Here is a 17,086-nt window from a genome sequence, read left to right on the forward strand (position 1 = left end):
TTAAATAGGTATATATAGTTTGTAAGTTTTTGTTGTACATTGAATCATAACTTACATCTAAAGAGGATTCCACAATATTGATGTTGTCTTAAAAGAACATTAAAATTATTTATATAAAATGACTTTATATCAAATGTATTAACAAATTGATTTTGCAATACCACAACACAAATGTTTATTCTTGCATATGAGACATATTTATAAATAAAAATTAATTATAATATTTTCATACATTATTAAAATATTATTATAAAAAAAATATGAAAAAAAAATAATCTTTTAAATAAAATAAAATAAAATTCTTGCATTGTGATTCTCAAATCAATGAATGCAATCAACTTGCAACCATAGACACAAAACCCAGCATAGTTCAATTCCTTGAGCATTGCATTAGATTGAAAGCACAGCCAAAAATATGATACAGTTCTCAGCTGCTTTTCATGTTTGCTCTTACATCTTCTCAAAGTACCCCAATACAAATTTTTACATTGTCATTTCCAACTTGATCATTGTAGCCTAGGTGTAAATAAATGCACCAAAACTAGCAACTTGGTTGCAACTTTGGAATAGCACTTGTGAACAAAAATTGAAGAATACAACCACCAACAGCTATGTATGTTGATTGGCATGACACTCCTTCACATAATAAAGTTTTGTCAAGTACAGTGCATCCACCATAATACATTAGGAAACACAAATGATAGTTGTATCAAAGTCAACTAACCACAAAAGTTGCACATTGTTTTAATTCTCGACTTATAATGCACAAATTCATAAAGCCCAATTCTGTGCAAATTTAATATTTTTCTTCTATTATTTGCCACCATCACCACAACATTATAACCAGATTGCAACATAGCTACAACATGAGGTGTGCAATATGAGCAAAGAACAAAACAACAAATTCTGTTGAAAACCCATTTTTTTAAAAGTAGGAGGTGGTCCCATGTGCACCACCATACAAACACATCAAATTCTTTTACAATTTAGCACATCTTCCTCCTGTTCCCATTGCAAGATATATTCTCTGATGGATTACACATTGGTGCACTCCCATTAACTACTACATTCTCCTAACTTTCTCCTACCTATCTTCTTCCTTTACTGTCCCCTATTATATCCTCCACTAGTTCTTGAAATTACTAGGGGCAAAAATAATGGGGAGTCTATAACTGCCAAGGGCGAGCCCGAAACTGCACAGGGGCAGGCTCCACCCAAGCAAGATGTAAGCTAGTAGCAGCAAACATCAACAGAGGTTTGCTCAGTGAAATGTTTCAAAAACTATCGTTACTCTGCAGAATGCTTCCCAGTTTGGCAGGTCCATAATGAAAATTGTCAGTATACATGTAATATATACAATAGAGGAGGATCATGGCAATATCAGTAGATCAGTATTTCTACATCAACTAAATTCATAGTGCTGTCTCTTCTCTAAAACACTCCAATTCATTACATTTAATGAGCTGAGGCTACCAACACGCCATTCTACACCACGCCACAACCTCCAAGCGCTCAAGATACGGGGAAGCATATATTGCAGATGCGCTCTGAGACAACGAAACCTCACCTCCAGTGAAATAAGACCTGTCTACCAAGTACACTAATGGTGCTTTATGTTCAGTGTGGTCAATCGCATTCAGTCCGAGTGAAAAAAAAGCGGTTCAAACAATTATATATATATATATATATATATATATATATATATCTGCCGACTTAGTTCTCTAAATCAAAGCTTACTACGACAATCGAACAGAAAATGATAAAGCACAAGGTTGAGGGAAAGTAGAAAAATCCCATTTGTCGAACCGGAACCCAAATCCGCAAGGCAAATACGTACATCACCACTTCTGCAGGCACGAAAATGAATGATACTTATGAATCACAAAAGGTCTAGGTTGCACATCCCCAAGTAAGCGAGACTCGGTATGTCAGGGCATATTCCAACACGTCTTCTAGGACTCAGATCCCTGCCATACCAAGCCATGAGGGCAGGGGTGGAAGCGGAAGCTGAAAGAACGACAAAACAACTCCTTCAACAGCTTCTAAATAAGTCTCACGGCCCATAGCCATGAGACTTGGCACCTCAGCATGCCCTATCCAGCACATTGGAACTCTTGGCGGCAACCCTTGCACATCTAATGTGTACCGAATCTAATGTGTCTGCAAATGGGACGTATTCCTCCATGTCCAGGTTTTCGAATCACCCAATGACTGCCATGTGCACGTCCTGTGCACCCACGAGACGTGGGGTATCCGTTGAGGCTCGTTACTTAGCCACGACCTATTAAGACAAGTCGAATGCTGTTCGCATATCAAAATGTGGTATTACTCATCCTCCATCCATCCGGGCTGATCAAGAGTTATGAACCATGAAATCCGATGAAAGAGTTCCGGACCCTCCCATCATCCTCCCCTCTAAACTCTTCCCACTGCTAGAAACCATGCAGCTTGAGGACACGACACCTTTCGCAGATTGCGACGGAGGCCTGATCACGTTGCTACCACTTCGTATCAGCGAAGACGCCACACCTCCTGCAAACAGGGATGAAGCCAGTTCCGTTGAGGTCTTGCCACCTCCTCCCGATGAATATAGATCCGGCGACTTCGGTTTCGGGATGCTTGGACCCAAGTCCAACTTGCTAAACTGCTGCGGAATGTCGTAGGCATTCGGAGATAGAGGCCGATGCTGTACCACCTGAATCTGCTGCTGAGACTGATTCTGCTGATTGAAAATCTGAAGAAGTCTCTGTACCTCTTTTTTCAGAGACTCGTTTTGAGCTACACACAATCACAATGCCACCATGTCAACCACTAGGAGACAACGCTTGCATCTTCTGCTGACATTCGATGGTACCTCCTCTTTGCAGGTGTTTAATAACCATCATACGCGTATTCCCGTAGAGGCCCAATGATATCCATCCCTAATACTAATCAAATTATTCCAACGATGTCATAGAAAAAGTATACGGACCAACCAAACGCTAAACTTCAATACTCACCCTCCTTGTACCGCTGGCTTTGACTCAACGCTGCTAACTTCTGCTTCAATAGAACATTCTCTGCGGTAAGAAATGCTCTCCGATGGTCGTAGAACCCCACCTGAGGTGTCATCGTTGAAACCTCCACCTGCAAATATCACTTCTGTTAAGACACACGATCTCCAATACGTTCACCAGAAACCAACCACACACTCTCCCAGAATTTTCGAAACAGATAAGTAGCCTTCTCTCTCAACCACACGCATCTCAACAACAGAAAAATGCTACAGGAAAATGACATCAATCCATACCTGCAACGCATTCACGCTTCTTTCCAACTCTGATATGTATTGCAGCTTCCGTACGCGGGATCTTTGAGCTGACTGCCTATTGGCAAGAATTCTGCACAACCAACTCATCCACATTACTCACACTGTCCGGTCCTAACTGCACGCGGTAGACTGCAGGAACAATATGCCAATTCCAGCAATATGCCCTCACCAACTGTGAACCCTAAACAAACAACGGCAGTCATTCGCCACTCTATCCCCCATATGCCAAACTGACCTAAAAATCACTGTACTTGGGCACGTTACAATCCAAAACACATGCCCTAAAAAATGTACAAGAGCATCCTTTTCTATAACCAGAGAAAATCACACAAGCAAGAAATATTCGCCCGGCACTTACAAATCCTCACCTTTTTGCTTTCTTCGGATCTAGACTTGGGTCTACTTCCGTACCATCGCCGTGTGCTTGCCGTGACCCATCAACTTCCTTCTTGCTCTGTGCATCTTGCTCAATCTTCCCCCTTCTAACGCTCCCAGATTGCAGTTCATCATTCGACTCATCGCTGTGGCTATTGCTATCGGACCCAGTCGACCGATTCTCAGAGGTCGTCACACTCGACTTCAGGTTCTTCCCTCTCTCATAGCTCGGGCTGTCGGAAGTCGAGCTGGGAACAGACAACGTCACATGTTTCTTCCATTTCTCTATACTCCAGCTATCTCCAGAAGAGGCTGGTCTAGTTACAGGGAGTGGACCACCAACTCGAGGTATAGGCTTATCGGACCTGTGCCTTGGAAGCTGCGTCTGGAATGGTTCCAGCTCAGAAAGCACACTCATCAACTGTTCTTTGTCTAACCTGCACCAGATTCGCATCACTGCTATGAATCCAGGCGAGGCAATGAACATGGACCAACACCCACTAAGCGCACGAAAAAATTGACGTCCACATACAAACAATGACTGTCCGAAACCAAACTGCTCACCTATTGTTGTTGTAGTCTGCACTCATACCCCTCCTGTGAGAGGGTCGCTGTGGTGGAGGGACATCATACTGGGAACTGCATTCGTCAGCACAAACGTGAGCACCAGCCCGTTAGTGACGTACAAAACGCACTGTTACACTGCATGCAGAACCTGTAGAAATTGAGGGCTGGATTCCCACTAACCAGATCAGGTTCCAAGACAACCTCGATATAAGCAAAACATTGAACCAACATCAATCGTTTAACACGATTCTAGTGGACAAATCTGCGTTTGACCATACATGGTCACCACCTACCTTACGACTCCCATAAGCGCTACGTCATAGTGATATTACAGCAAGTTGCAAGATCTCAATATAAGGATGTTTCACCTTTGGTAATCTGCACTCAAGCCCCTGCGATGATTTGGACGTGCAATTGGGGGTGGGGGCTCCCGCAAAATAAATTCTTCCTCCGTTACATTCTCTACAAAGTTGGCAAAATCTTGCGGGGTATCCAGGAAAGCCACCGAATCACTAGATGACCGCCGATGTGAGCCTTTCCGCACCACCACCTCTCCGTCTGGAGATTCCAATATTTCCTCCAACCACGTAGGCGCAACGTTGGGAAGATAACCAGCCGAAGGAGTGCGCTTGTGGTGGCCACCGCCCCGAAGTGGAAGAGTGGCCAGAAGATCCGACTCAAAAAGACTGGACCCAGATCCAAACATTGAATATCCCCCAGGGCTTTTAGGAGGAAGATGCGAGGAGCTGCTCATGGGATGCGACCAATTCACTTGACGTCCGTCACCTTTACCGGAAGACGTGCCGTCCATTGCCACAAGTAACAATAGGCCAGGAAGAATGACCTGCAAACCCATTTGATATTGCTGGGTGAGTCAAGAATCACTCAACGGAACCTAGTTTTCCACCTCATACCTTCAATCTTGTTACTAAGTCTACGATACGTGTGTACAAATTAGGGTTACTAACATGTGGTTATCAGTTCACTCATTTCAAGGCGTGGCCCTTCCAATTAATTCACTAACAGAGGCTGTGAGAACCTAACACCAAAAACAGGGGGCAGAAATTACAATAAACAGGAGAATACACGACGAATATGGTCCATTGCAAGTGCATAGAAATTGCATATCAGAAATAGGGAGAGCAACTCGGTCTAAAAGAGACTAAATGCCAAGGAAACCAACCTTGAATGAGAATGTAACTTTCCTCCTACCAGGGAAGATCACAGCGTTTGATGACAATATCAGAAGAACCAGATTGATGCTGCAGATTTGAACACCACAGCTAGCTCTCTTCCAGCTCCATCATTGCCAACTATAATGTTGATGCTGCTCGCCCTATCCACTACCCTCTTATCAATCCACAGAGAATTACAGTGCGGATACCTACAACCAGAGGACTTTGTTCGGATTTCCCGTCTCAGTATCTCATTAATACATATTGTTGCCCTTCCACTAAACGTCCATTAAATGTCACACCACTATCCCATAGAATCTTGAAGATCAGACCTCGAGTTCTTCCTCATGCCGGTTGTTGATGGACTGGCCAGTAGCGTCAATATTTACGGACGAGGTTCAACGCAGTTTCTCTACTAAAGAGATGAACAATCTCCGTAAACCTTAACGCATGTGAGCGAAAACCAGTGGTGACAACCATACGTGTCCCATGATTGCTGACTTGAAGAAGAGTCTTAGCCCTCGCTTGTTACAGCTACTCCACAGCCTAGGGACATGAAACGCAATTTCTCAGAAAACATAATTGATCCCACGGCCATCATGAAAATAACTCAGAATAACCATTTCACAACCGCTTATTTTCACACTAAGCTACACCATTCACCAATTCTTTCTACAGCTCCACAGATCACCCCAACTGTTCACTTCCAAGCCTACTTAACAAGGACTTCAAAAAAAATTAATGTGAAGTATCCCTTGTCATGGCGAATTTAACCATCCTACAACACAAATGACCTGAAAAGGCATACAACTACACATTCCGGTCAGTATCCAGCTCCCAATTGTAATAAATAATACTAGTCATACAACCGTGTCGTAAATTAAGTTAACAGACATCGTAACAATACTTTGCGGCTATAACACTTCGTAAGACATATCTAGACGGATACCGAATCCAAATACATTATGTGCACAAACAAGTACTCGCCAGCATTCCACAACTCCTATCAGCAGGTACGATCACAGCCTCCCGTTTCACGATCTGAGTATGCAACACAAAAGGCCGTACGTCTTCTCACCCCAGAGCACTCATGCAACCAATAACCATTACCACATCCAGCAACACAACCACTGCATCAAACCTAACAACGACACTACAGGTCGAGACACTCCCAAAACCAACGCCTCGGTAACGCATGTCTGCGCGGTTCACGCATTTCACTTAAAATAACCACTAATGCCTACACATCCATGACAGACCTTGCATGCCTGGTCGCTACGTCTCCTACCACGTTGTCCCCAACCGCAGATTTCCAAAACCTCTTCAATGTTCGCAGAATACCAACAGACAAATCGCCAGATAACTCCCGTACGCACAGCAACCTACAGACTTATAATTCCTCTTACAACGCAACGACCGGTCGGAAAACATAACGGGGTACCATTGTCCAAAACGAATAGAGAGTGACACGGAGTACTTCAAGTAGGAAGATCCCAGACAGCTCCACACATCACATTCAAGACCGCCCTGCTCATTCAAATTTTATAAATCAACAAATGTGTTAAATATTCACTTATCTATTTTCTGAAACTCGGTGTCTTACACTCTGCTTTCAACAACACGCGTTTAAAAAATGCCGCCTTCCAGCGCCCTTCCATCATGCCTGAAAAACCATGCTCTCAAATCCACTCCGAACGAGCATCAACTGCTCACAGCCTCCCGTTTCTCTCTCGCCAATCTCATGTGCCTCTGATCGTCTGTTTCGCGACACTCTCCCAAACCATAACCTCATCAACCAACAACTCCAAACATCACACCTCGGATTTATTCCCAGACCTAAAATGAAGCTTCAGCTTCCTCACCATCAACAGCCTGCCCTTCGCCTCCAACCGAAACCGAAATCACAGCCACAAAGAACAATAGTAACCAAAAAGGAAAAATCAATTGCCCACGCTATAATTACAAGGCGCTTCCATTAACCGCCCCTCAAATGGACCACAGCACCGCGCCACAAACATGGACACAACGAACCACAATGAAACACACAGTCCGCTCCACGGGTTCGGCGAGTGGGATAACGGAAAAAAAAAAAAAAAAAAAAAAAAAGAGAGAGAGCAGGCAGGCAGGCAGGCAGGCAGCAGAGCAATGAGGGAGCGAGAGGAACTCGACTTGCAGAGGAGGCATGATGATTCCCTCTCGTCAAGTGCCTGTCGCATACCTACTACTGACGTGGTGATGACGAAGAGAGTGCCGCCATCTCCCGAAACAGAGAAGGCAGGAGGAGGAGGGAGAGACGGGGGAGAAGACTAAGCGAAAGAGGTGTCAACTGCTAGAGCGAAAGCGAGCGAGCGAGCGAGCCAGTAAATGGCAACTGGGCTTCAATGGCTGGCTGGCTACAGCAGTACTGTCTGTCTGGCTGTCTGTCTGTGTCTACTCTGGCTCTGCACTCCTTTCCCTCTTCTCTCACCTTCTTTTCCTTGCCTCCAATAGATGCTTCATTCGCGGGGATTCGAACCGTAGCCGCATTCGAAAGTACAGCGAACGAAGCATCATCCAATGTAGTAGCCTCGATCCCACCAGATGCCTTCCTTCTTCCCAACCTACTACCGATCCCGCAGCCTAACTGAGAGAGTGTTTCCCGGGCAGCCCAGGCTGGATATAACTTGGAAGGGGGCCCGAGAGAGCATCTCCCTATTCAATTCGATTGCCATTCCCCACACCCCAAACCCCGCGCGCTCTGTCCCATCCTCCCATCCACCCTATGCATGAATAGATGGATGGATGACTTTGCGGAATGATGTCATGTTTTGGATGATATATTGTCTGAGGTTGATATTTCTATTCGTTTTATTTGTAGACTTGGGCTTGTTTGAGGGAGCCCTCATCCACTGTATGCATTAGAATGTTCCCAGGATTACGTATGACTCCAACTCTGCAAGTGAGATCCACCGTGTAAGACAATTCTTCTAGGACCCCCTTGAAAAATAATAATAATAATAATAATAATAACCCAATAATTTATCCAATCCCTAGTTAGATCTTTAATGGCTGGCGGGACTAATTCATTGAACTCAAAACGTTCGGAGATGTGTTTAAATAATAAATATGTAATATATTTATCTTGATTAAAACTTATCCACAAGAGATGCACTGATCGTCTGCGTCCAGACAGCTTATCAGAAGTCCGTCGTCGGCTTATCAGTAACTCCTCCACGGGCTTATCAAAGTAGAGTATAGAGGGCTGGCTGGTCCACAAGCCTATTCATAGAGAAGAAGCCGATGCCTCGTACAAGTTGATCACGTCCAGCTGGGACAGCGGGGCTGGAGCCCTAAAACTCTGGGAACCCGGGAAAAAAAATACAAACAAGCTCAAAAATATAGACTAAAAAATTAAACTACTTGACTTGCCTTTTTGGGTCCGCGGCAGTTGGAAAGAAACCTCCGGGCAAATTCGTCCTCCTCCTTTTCAGCATCCTTCGATGTTTATTTTTGTATCACGGTGCCCGAAATTTTGGGTCTCCCAGCACGAAAAAGCTAGACTGAGATGCAGATGATTCATGCAACAGTCTTGGGACCCCGTTTTCAGATGTTGATGTGCTTCGTAACATTCTTTCTGTTTTAAATTTTTTCAATTTAAATTTTATTTGGCGACCTCAAGTTGCTGGGGAAAATCCATGAAATGAACTTGTTCGTCTTCTCTCAACTATGACTGAGAAGGAAAGTAACCTATTTCTGTTCAAATCAGGTGGAATTTTGTATCAATTTTAATGACATCCTCGTTTAATTTCTGTGCGTGTACATAAATGTATTTATACGTACATCCTTTTTTCAAACCCTTTGATTTCTTCAGTTTTTACTTAGTTTGAGATGTGAAGTAAACTCTCATGCATGTGATGTTTATTCTATCTCATTTCTACATTAATCTGTGATAGTTTGAGAAACAGTATGCAAAATGTAATGCCTCTTCTCTAAATTCATGTCTTCCTATTAGAAATATCCAATCATATATAATGCATAAAACTATCAAACTCACAGTGACACACATGATAGAAATTGAAGAATTGCCACAATACACACAATAATAATAATAATGATGATAATAATAATAATAAAATAGCACACATTTTTTTGCATGTTGTAAAACATTTCCATTCAATAAAACAACTTTTTCCCTGTTAAGTTCATCAGCAAACTGAAAGCTTTCAGAAAGCCAGTGATCCGAGCAACTAATGACTCCAGATGGCAGACTTACCCATATAGCCAAATTATGTGGATAGTAGAGGCTTTGGAGCTATATTACAAGAACCCAAGGGAGACTGGAAATTAGGATTTGCATTTGGGGGAGGTGAGAATTTGAGGTGGATGTGGGGGGTGGCCATTTGTTGCTGACAGCCAGCCACACGTCATATACAGTAAGGACAAGTGGCACTGAGTGACAACTCATGGTCCCGTCACACAGTGCCTTAAGGACAATCTGGCAGTATTTGAGTTAAAATTGGAAACCCTAATTCTCCCTTTTTTTCTTTTTTTTCTTTTTGTTCTACTGCTTCCATTCTCTCTTCCTCCACCTCCTAGTCCTACTTCCTCTGCTGCTCACAGTTGTTGCTTTGCTTTGCTTGGTTGGCTGATACCGAAGCTTTGAGTGCATGATGATAGTGGTCCATTGCCCTCCAATAATTTTAGGGTTTATGGAATGATGGATGAATGGATGGTTGATTTGTTTCTTTGTTGGTATCCTTCAATGATTAGAGACAGGGAAGATCCAACATGCTTTTTGGGAGCACTCAAAATGATATGGAGTGGTTTCAGTTTTCACAAGATTGTATCTGAAAAAAGAAAGTGAGAGAAAAATAAAAGGTGGAAAAGATCAAACATGAGTTGTTGTGGATGTTGTGTAGATGTTGATGATTTCTTTATTGTTACTATTGTTATTATTATCATCATCTTCAATCTTTTACGAAGATGACACATCAATCACTACCTTTTAGAAAAATAAACTTTTAGGGATCTCTAATTGTTGGATGAAGTAATTTGAAATGTGCCACATTTTAGTACAATGATAGAATTATCAAGCTGTAGGAAATGAGTAAAGACACAAGGATTTTGCAATAAACATTGCATGCTAACATTTTATTTTAGTAAATTTTTAATTTTTTTTTAAAATATAATGTTTGTTCTAAACGCTTGTTTGTTGAGATAAATATTTCATTTTTAGGAACAATGTGGTTATTGGGTGCAATTATTTCCAAAAATAGATCTTATGTGTTTATTTTTTTTTGTTACTAAGTTAACATGGCTACCTTCTTAGTCTCCATTGACATCAATTATTTTTACATTAACAAATATGGTCTTTGTTGCACATATACTTTTTGTTTGGGCTAAATTTAAATTTTTATATCTCTTGTATAACCATAGTAAGAAAATTTGATTGGTTTTACAAATTTTACAATATGTATATATATACACAGACGTATTATTTATAAAAATAAATTTGGTTTACACTATCTATATATAATTTAGAAAAGTGTCATCTACTTTTAATATGCATATTTTTTTAAATGCAAGTAGATTTAGTACTTGTAAAAACTATAAATAATATGATTTTATAGAGTAAATAAAGCATAAGTTATTATACTATATAATAATAATAATTAATATTTTAATATAAAATACTAAATTTAGATTTAATTGATAAACTTTTTATGATGAATTTTCAATTCTAATATTAATTTGGTTGAAAACATTATTTCAACTAACAGTATTGAAAGTTTAATAAATATATAAGATTTTTTTTATTGTACTATTCAATATATAATTATTTTATAAAAAAGAAAAAATAAAATATGATTTATTATAATGAATATAATTTGTAAATCATTAATGAGGTATGAAGAATGATTAAGATGTTAGATTGTATCTACAGTAGTAAAATATATAGATAAATATATATTATAATTATATGTAAGCGAATAGATTTATAAAGACGTTAGTAAAGACTTTTAGTTAAGTTTAATATATATATATATATATATATATTTGATATTTATCAAAAAACTATTAGTTTTTATTTAAAATAGATTAAAATATACTATATTTAAAATTCTAAAATTCACTTTGTAAGTTATGTTGGTTTTGACAAAAATTTAGTGTACCAAAAAAATTCTATTAATATTTTATAAAAAATATTAAATTAATTCTTTATGAATAATTATAATTCTTTAGTACATCAAATTAAATAAAGATGCATACAAGTAAGTAAATTATATCAAGTAAACAACATATTTTATTAAACATCAAAAAACATTCACATGTAAATTAGATCTATAGGTGCTTTATATAGCTTCCATGACTTTCCATTACAACATTTCTTCCTTAAAAAATCATTGTAAAAGTGTAATTTATGTTAGACATATGTCTTGTATAGATTGTAGTCATTTAGAAGTTTCTATATGGATTTCTTGTTAGCTACTACATAATCTTCTAGTACTCTATTTATGTTTTAATCTTGGTGCAAATCTTTTTAGTTTTTTTTAATTAGAAATTTTAATTTTAGTATCTTCTTATTCTACAAATATAGATTCTATGATGTTCTTTCTTTCTTCATAGTTATATATTAATGTAATATCTTCTTTAAAGCATATCTAAGTTAAAGTCTTTAAAACTAGTAACTAAAGTTGTGTTTATCAAAACAAAGTTTAAGATATTTTTTTGTTTTTCTTTTTTTTTATCTATCTATCTATCTATATATATATATATATATATATATATATATATTACATTATATTTAAAATTATAAAAATAATCCATACAAGATATTTATTGATAATATAATTTTTTCTTTTCTTAAGAGTCAAGATATAACATACAATATTAGTAAATATATAAGAAATTCATCTAAAAAATATTGTAATTGTATCAAAATATATATATATATATATATATTATTTGTCGAAATACATTCAAATCTAAAATCAAACATTGATATTAAAAAAAAGATAATATGAAGAAAATAGTAAATACATTTGATATTTATTCTTTTATTTTTTTAATTTTTATATGTACTTATAATTTCTTTATAGATTAATATTTTTAAGTATAAAATTAGTACCTAAAATATATATTTCTGGAACAATTATTTCTAAAGTTAATAATTAATCTACTTAAAAACTTTATAATCCCTACAATATCAAAATGAAGATAAAAATCATTTAAAGAGATATATTATTCTTTTAATTAATTCAAAATATCATACTTTTAGTACAAAATTTTTTAAAAAAAATTATTTGATATTAATACATATATATATATATATATAAATTATTATTTAAATTTTAATTAATTAATTAATTAATTATTATTATTATTATTATGTAGAGTAAAATTTATACTTTCAACAAATGTGGAGGAGGGAGGGAAGGAACTAGAGGAGCAACATTCTCACTTACAACGATCTTGTTGGTTGGCCAATTGGCAAGGTCAAGGGGCAGTATTTCTTGCAAGGATTTTTGGAGGCAAAGCCCCCAAAAGAAATTGGATCATTGACTTTTTGATGTATTAGTTTTTTTTCTGTGAAATTAATAGTTTATTGGATAACATCCTACTCTTGCTGATTTGAAAGTATTATTCATTGATTTTTTTGTCAACTTTTATTTTTAATATTCTATTATACAAATGGAATAGTAACAATGTCATGGATATACATATAATTACCTACAAGAGTCGATAAAAGTATGTAAAAGTAGATAAAAGTAGGTTAATTGTGCAATATCTTCTAGAAAAGCTTCTTAGAAGCTTCATAAACGCTACTTTGACCTTAAAGGAGTCCATAGTTGACTTTTAGGTTAGAAACTTGGTCAACAAGTTAGCCATGTGCCACACATGTTGGTAGCTTGAAGGACAAGCTAACTACGTAGTCCACTGATAGAAAACTTGCCTTGCAAGCAAAGACATGTGGCCTAGAAAGTCAACACATATTGGAGGTCTTATAGAATATCGCTATGTGGCTTCTAATTAGATAGTATATATAGAGGCAAGAGTGAAGCTCTCTTCACTCTTGTCAACTCCTTTCTTGCTCCTAGTCCAGGTTCAAGAGTCTTTAGTTTCTTGTCTTGTGGCAATAGCCATTCCAGTTTCCTTTTAATATACTTACTTGTTTATATTTTGACTTATTATATCGAGATAGCCTTTTTGTGTATGTTTTCCCTCATCAAGTCTTTGTCCTTGACAGATTGACAAGAGTACACTTACAATATGAAAGCTTTGTTTTTCTTGAGTAAGAGTGGATTACCCCTTTCTCTTGACAAGACATAAGCGTATTAGAAGTTTGCGGATTACCCACTTCTAAACTGATATTGTTCATAGTATCTTCTTTGTTATCAAGTCTTTCTTTTCTTTTGTCTTCAGCAGTAGCAAACAAATTTTTCTTCTTAGTGTCATTATGGCAGAGCTTGTTGAAATGAAGAGTGCAATGGCACAAATGCAAGAGCAAATGAGGGAGTTAATGCTTGCGATGCATCAACTCAATTCACCAACACAGGAAAGAACAAGAATAGCAGAAAGTGGGGATATAGAGATGATCGGAGCTGCTTCAACATCTGCAACAAATCGCGTTCCTTCTCTAATTGTACAACACCATGTAAGCACTAGAGAACCAAGAATTGCCTTACCCGAGAAATTTGATGGTACGAGATCAAAGTTTCGAGGGTTCATCAATCAAGTACAATTGGCAATTGAACTTCAACCACAAAGCTATCCAACTCCAGGATCACAAGTCAGGTTTATTGGCACTCTACTTTCTAGTTCTGCATTATCGTGGTTTTCGTCTTTTCTTGAACAACGAAATCCAATATTGGACAATTTGGAAGCTTTTTTGGCGGAGTTTCGATCTATGTATGGTGAACATGATGCAACTCGTGTTGCAACAAATAAGATCCGAATTCTGCGACAAGGAAATCGCTCTGTAACAGTATATGCTTCACAATTTCGACAACTTGCAATTGACATCAAGTGGGATGATGCTGCACTCATCAGTCAATTTCTTTATGGATTGCAATACGAAGTAAAGAAATTGATGCTCAACTTACCTGATCCTCAAACTTTGAGTCAAGCAATCGATTTTGCAGTAAAATGTGATAATCGGTTTTTTGAATTTCGATCCGAGAATCATTCACGGGAACCTCAACGTTATTACTTAATGGCAACATCAACATCTTTGCCAAACGTACATTTGGAAGTAAAAGACATGCAAATTGACGCGGTACGTTTTAAACCCCTAACTGAGCAACAAAAGATTCGTCGTCGTCAAGAAGGATTATGTTTATATTGTGGAGAACCTAAGCACACTACTCAACATTGTCCAAAGAAACGACGCAACTATAAAATGAGGGGTACGGCGGTCAAAGAAGATAACATGTCGGGAAACGGATTCGTCCAGCTACAATAGGGACCATGCAGCTGGAACCTTGTACAATTCCTAATGAAGGTCCTATCCTCTCCTCAGAACCCTCTCCTTGTTTTATAATAGACTTATATTTAGGACCTAAGAATTACAAAGCCTCTGCTTTATTAGATTCGGGAGCCTCAGCATGTTTTTTAGATGAACAATTTGTTAAAAGTCGTAAAATACCTTTTATACAGAAACCTAAACTAGTACATGTAGAAGTCATAGATGGTCGTCCCTTGTCTTCTGGAGATGTCACTCATGAAACTCATCCTATAAAAGTAACAATAGACGGTCATGATAGCTACATAGCTTTTAACATAATTAAATCCCCGTCCAATCCAGTTATTTTAGGTTTATCCTGGCTAGAAAAATATAACCCTCGAATAGATTGGAATTTGCGTAAACTTGACTTTTCCCAAAGCATTATTAATAGTTCTACTAACCAAGTAAAAAATTATAAGTCTAGTATAGTAAAACCCGTACTGATAGGTACAAAAGTATTTATACACGCAGCAAAAGAAGGATCAACTTTTGCTATTTATGCTGTACCTATTTTTGAAAACGTAAAGACTTCAAGTGGCATTCTAAGTCAATATCAAGAGTATCAAGACGTTTTTGAGAAAAAGAATGTAAATATTCTTCCTGAGCATCGTCCATATGATTGTTCAATCGACCTCAAGGAAGGAACTCAGCCACCATTTGGACCAATTTACAGTTTATCACAAGATGAGATGGCTGAACTCAAGACATATATTGACAAGAATTTAGCGAAGAATTTCATACGCCATTCAAAATCTCCAGCAGGAGCTCTAATTCTATTTGTAAAGAAAAAAGATAGATCTTTACGAATGTGTGTTGATTATCGAGGACTCAACAAGATCGCAATCAAGAATAGGTATCCATTACCTTTGATATCAGAACTCCTTGACAAGTTGAATCAAGCTAAGATCTATACAAAAATAGATCTAAGAGGAGCATATAATCTAGTACGGATCAAAGAAGGAGATGAATGGAAGACTGCGTTTTGAACCAGGTATGGACATTTCGAATATAATGTCATGCCCTTTGGACTCACGAATGCACCAGCTGCTTTTCAACATCTCATGAATGATATATTTCGTGAATTCTTAGATAATTTTGTCATCCGCTATCTAGACGATATCTTGATCTATTTTAAGAATGTCGAAGAACATGAAATACATGTTCGTCAAGTATTACAAAAACTTAGAGATGCAGGATTGTACGCCAAGATGGAAAAGTGTGTATTTCACACTACTCAAGTTGACTTTTTAGGATACATCATTTCAAATGATGGTCTCATGATGGATTCTAAGAAAGTCCAAACAATCATGGATTGAAATATTCCAAGGACAGTAAGAGATGTCCAATGTTTCTTGGGATTTGCCAATTACTATCGGATCTTCATCGAAGATTTCTCACGAGTTGCAGCTCCACTTACATGCTTGACTAGTAGAGATAAATTCCAATAGAATCAACAAGCGGAAGCAGCATTTGAAGCCTTGAAGACATCGTTTGTCTTTGCACCAGTCTTATATCGTGTTGATTTTTCCAAGGAATTTTTTATGGAAACAGATGCATCAGATTTTACCTTGGGTGCAGTTTTACCACAAATGGGAATAGATGACAAACTTCATCTGATAGCTTTTCATTCAAGAAAATTCTCAGCAGTCGAGATCAATTATGAGATCCACGATAAAGAATTTATTGCGATCGTGGATTCCTTTCAAGAATGGCGTCATTATCTAGAAGGCGCTTCTAGTCCAGTCACTGTGTATACAGATCACAAGAACCTCGAGTATTTCATGTCAACATGCGTGTTGAATCGTCGTCAAGCTCGTTGGAGTATGTCTTTATCAAGATTCGAATTCATTATCACTTATCGGCCAGGAAAACAACAAGGTTTGTCCGATGCCCTATCTAGACATTCTTATTTTGCACCAAAAGAAGGAGATGCAGCTTTTGAGCAACAAAGAACGGTCCTCTTGAAACCGGAGCAATTTCATCTCCGAGCAATGAAATCAACATTGACTGTTGATTCAACTTTTTTCAAGGAAATCCAGTCCAGTATGTCCTCAGACCCTCTTGTTCATGATATCGAGAATAATTCTTCCAAGTCTCATGATCCTTATAAGTTCGAGTTCAAGAATAATCTATTATATTTTGAAGGACGCCTATATGTTCCAAAAGGAGAAGCAC

General features: G+C 37.9%; 1 protein-coding gene across 4 annotated transcripts; it reads right to left on the reverse strand.

The window, feature by feature from the left end:
* Positions 1-1,845: 1,845 nt before the first annotated feature.
* On the reverse strand, positions 1,846-7,875 carry LOC112283766 (uncharacterized). 4 transcript variants are annotated; one of them, XM_090251061.1, is made up of 8 exons: positions 7,646-7,875; positions 5,436-5,973; positions 4,621-5,096; positions 4,250-4,324; positions 3,679-4,122; positions 3,290-3,380; positions 3,000-3,126; positions 1,846-2,778 (listed from the first exon to the last, which is right to left on the reverse strand). In XM_090251061.1, exons 3-8 carry the CDS (start codon positions 5,061-5,063, stop codon positions 2,354-2,356), a joined length of 1,605 nt encoding a protein of 534 aa, XP_090107187.1. In that variant the 5' UTR covers positions 5,064-5,096; positions 5,436-5,973; positions 7,646-7,875; the 3' UTR covers positions 1,846-2,353. The 4 variants fall into 4 exon arrangements, with proteins under 4 accessions (XP_090107187.1, XP_024378643.1, XP_090107189.1 ...); XM_024522875.3 differs by having other exon boundaries at positions 7,031-7,751; XM_090251063.1 differs by having other exon boundaries at positions 7,290-7,747.
* Between the last annotated feature and the right edge of the window lie 9,211 nt (positions 7,876-17,086).

This window comes from Physcomitrium patens, chromosome 6, assembly GCF_059467195.1.
Source record: "Physcomitrium patens ecotype Gransden chromosome 6, ASM5946719v1, whole genome shotgun sequence".
Classification (NCBI taxonomy): Eukaryota; Viridiplantae; Streptophyta; class Bryopsida; order Funariales; family Funariaceae; genus Physcomitrium; species Physcomitrium patens.

Coding starts and splice junctions, on each gene's coding strand:
- LOC112283766 (XM_090251061.1), bottom strand. CDS start 5,063: ATGGACGGCACGTCTTCCGGTAAAGGTGACGGACGTCAAGTGAATTGG. Junction 4,325..4,620: donor TTGAGTGCAGATTACCAAAG/GTGAAACATCCT, acceptor TGACGAATGCAG/TTCCCAGTATGATGTCCCTC. Junction 4,123..4,249: donor GCAGACTACAACAACAATAG/GTGAGCAGTTTG, acceptor AATCTGGTGCAG/GTTAGACAAAGAACAGTTGA.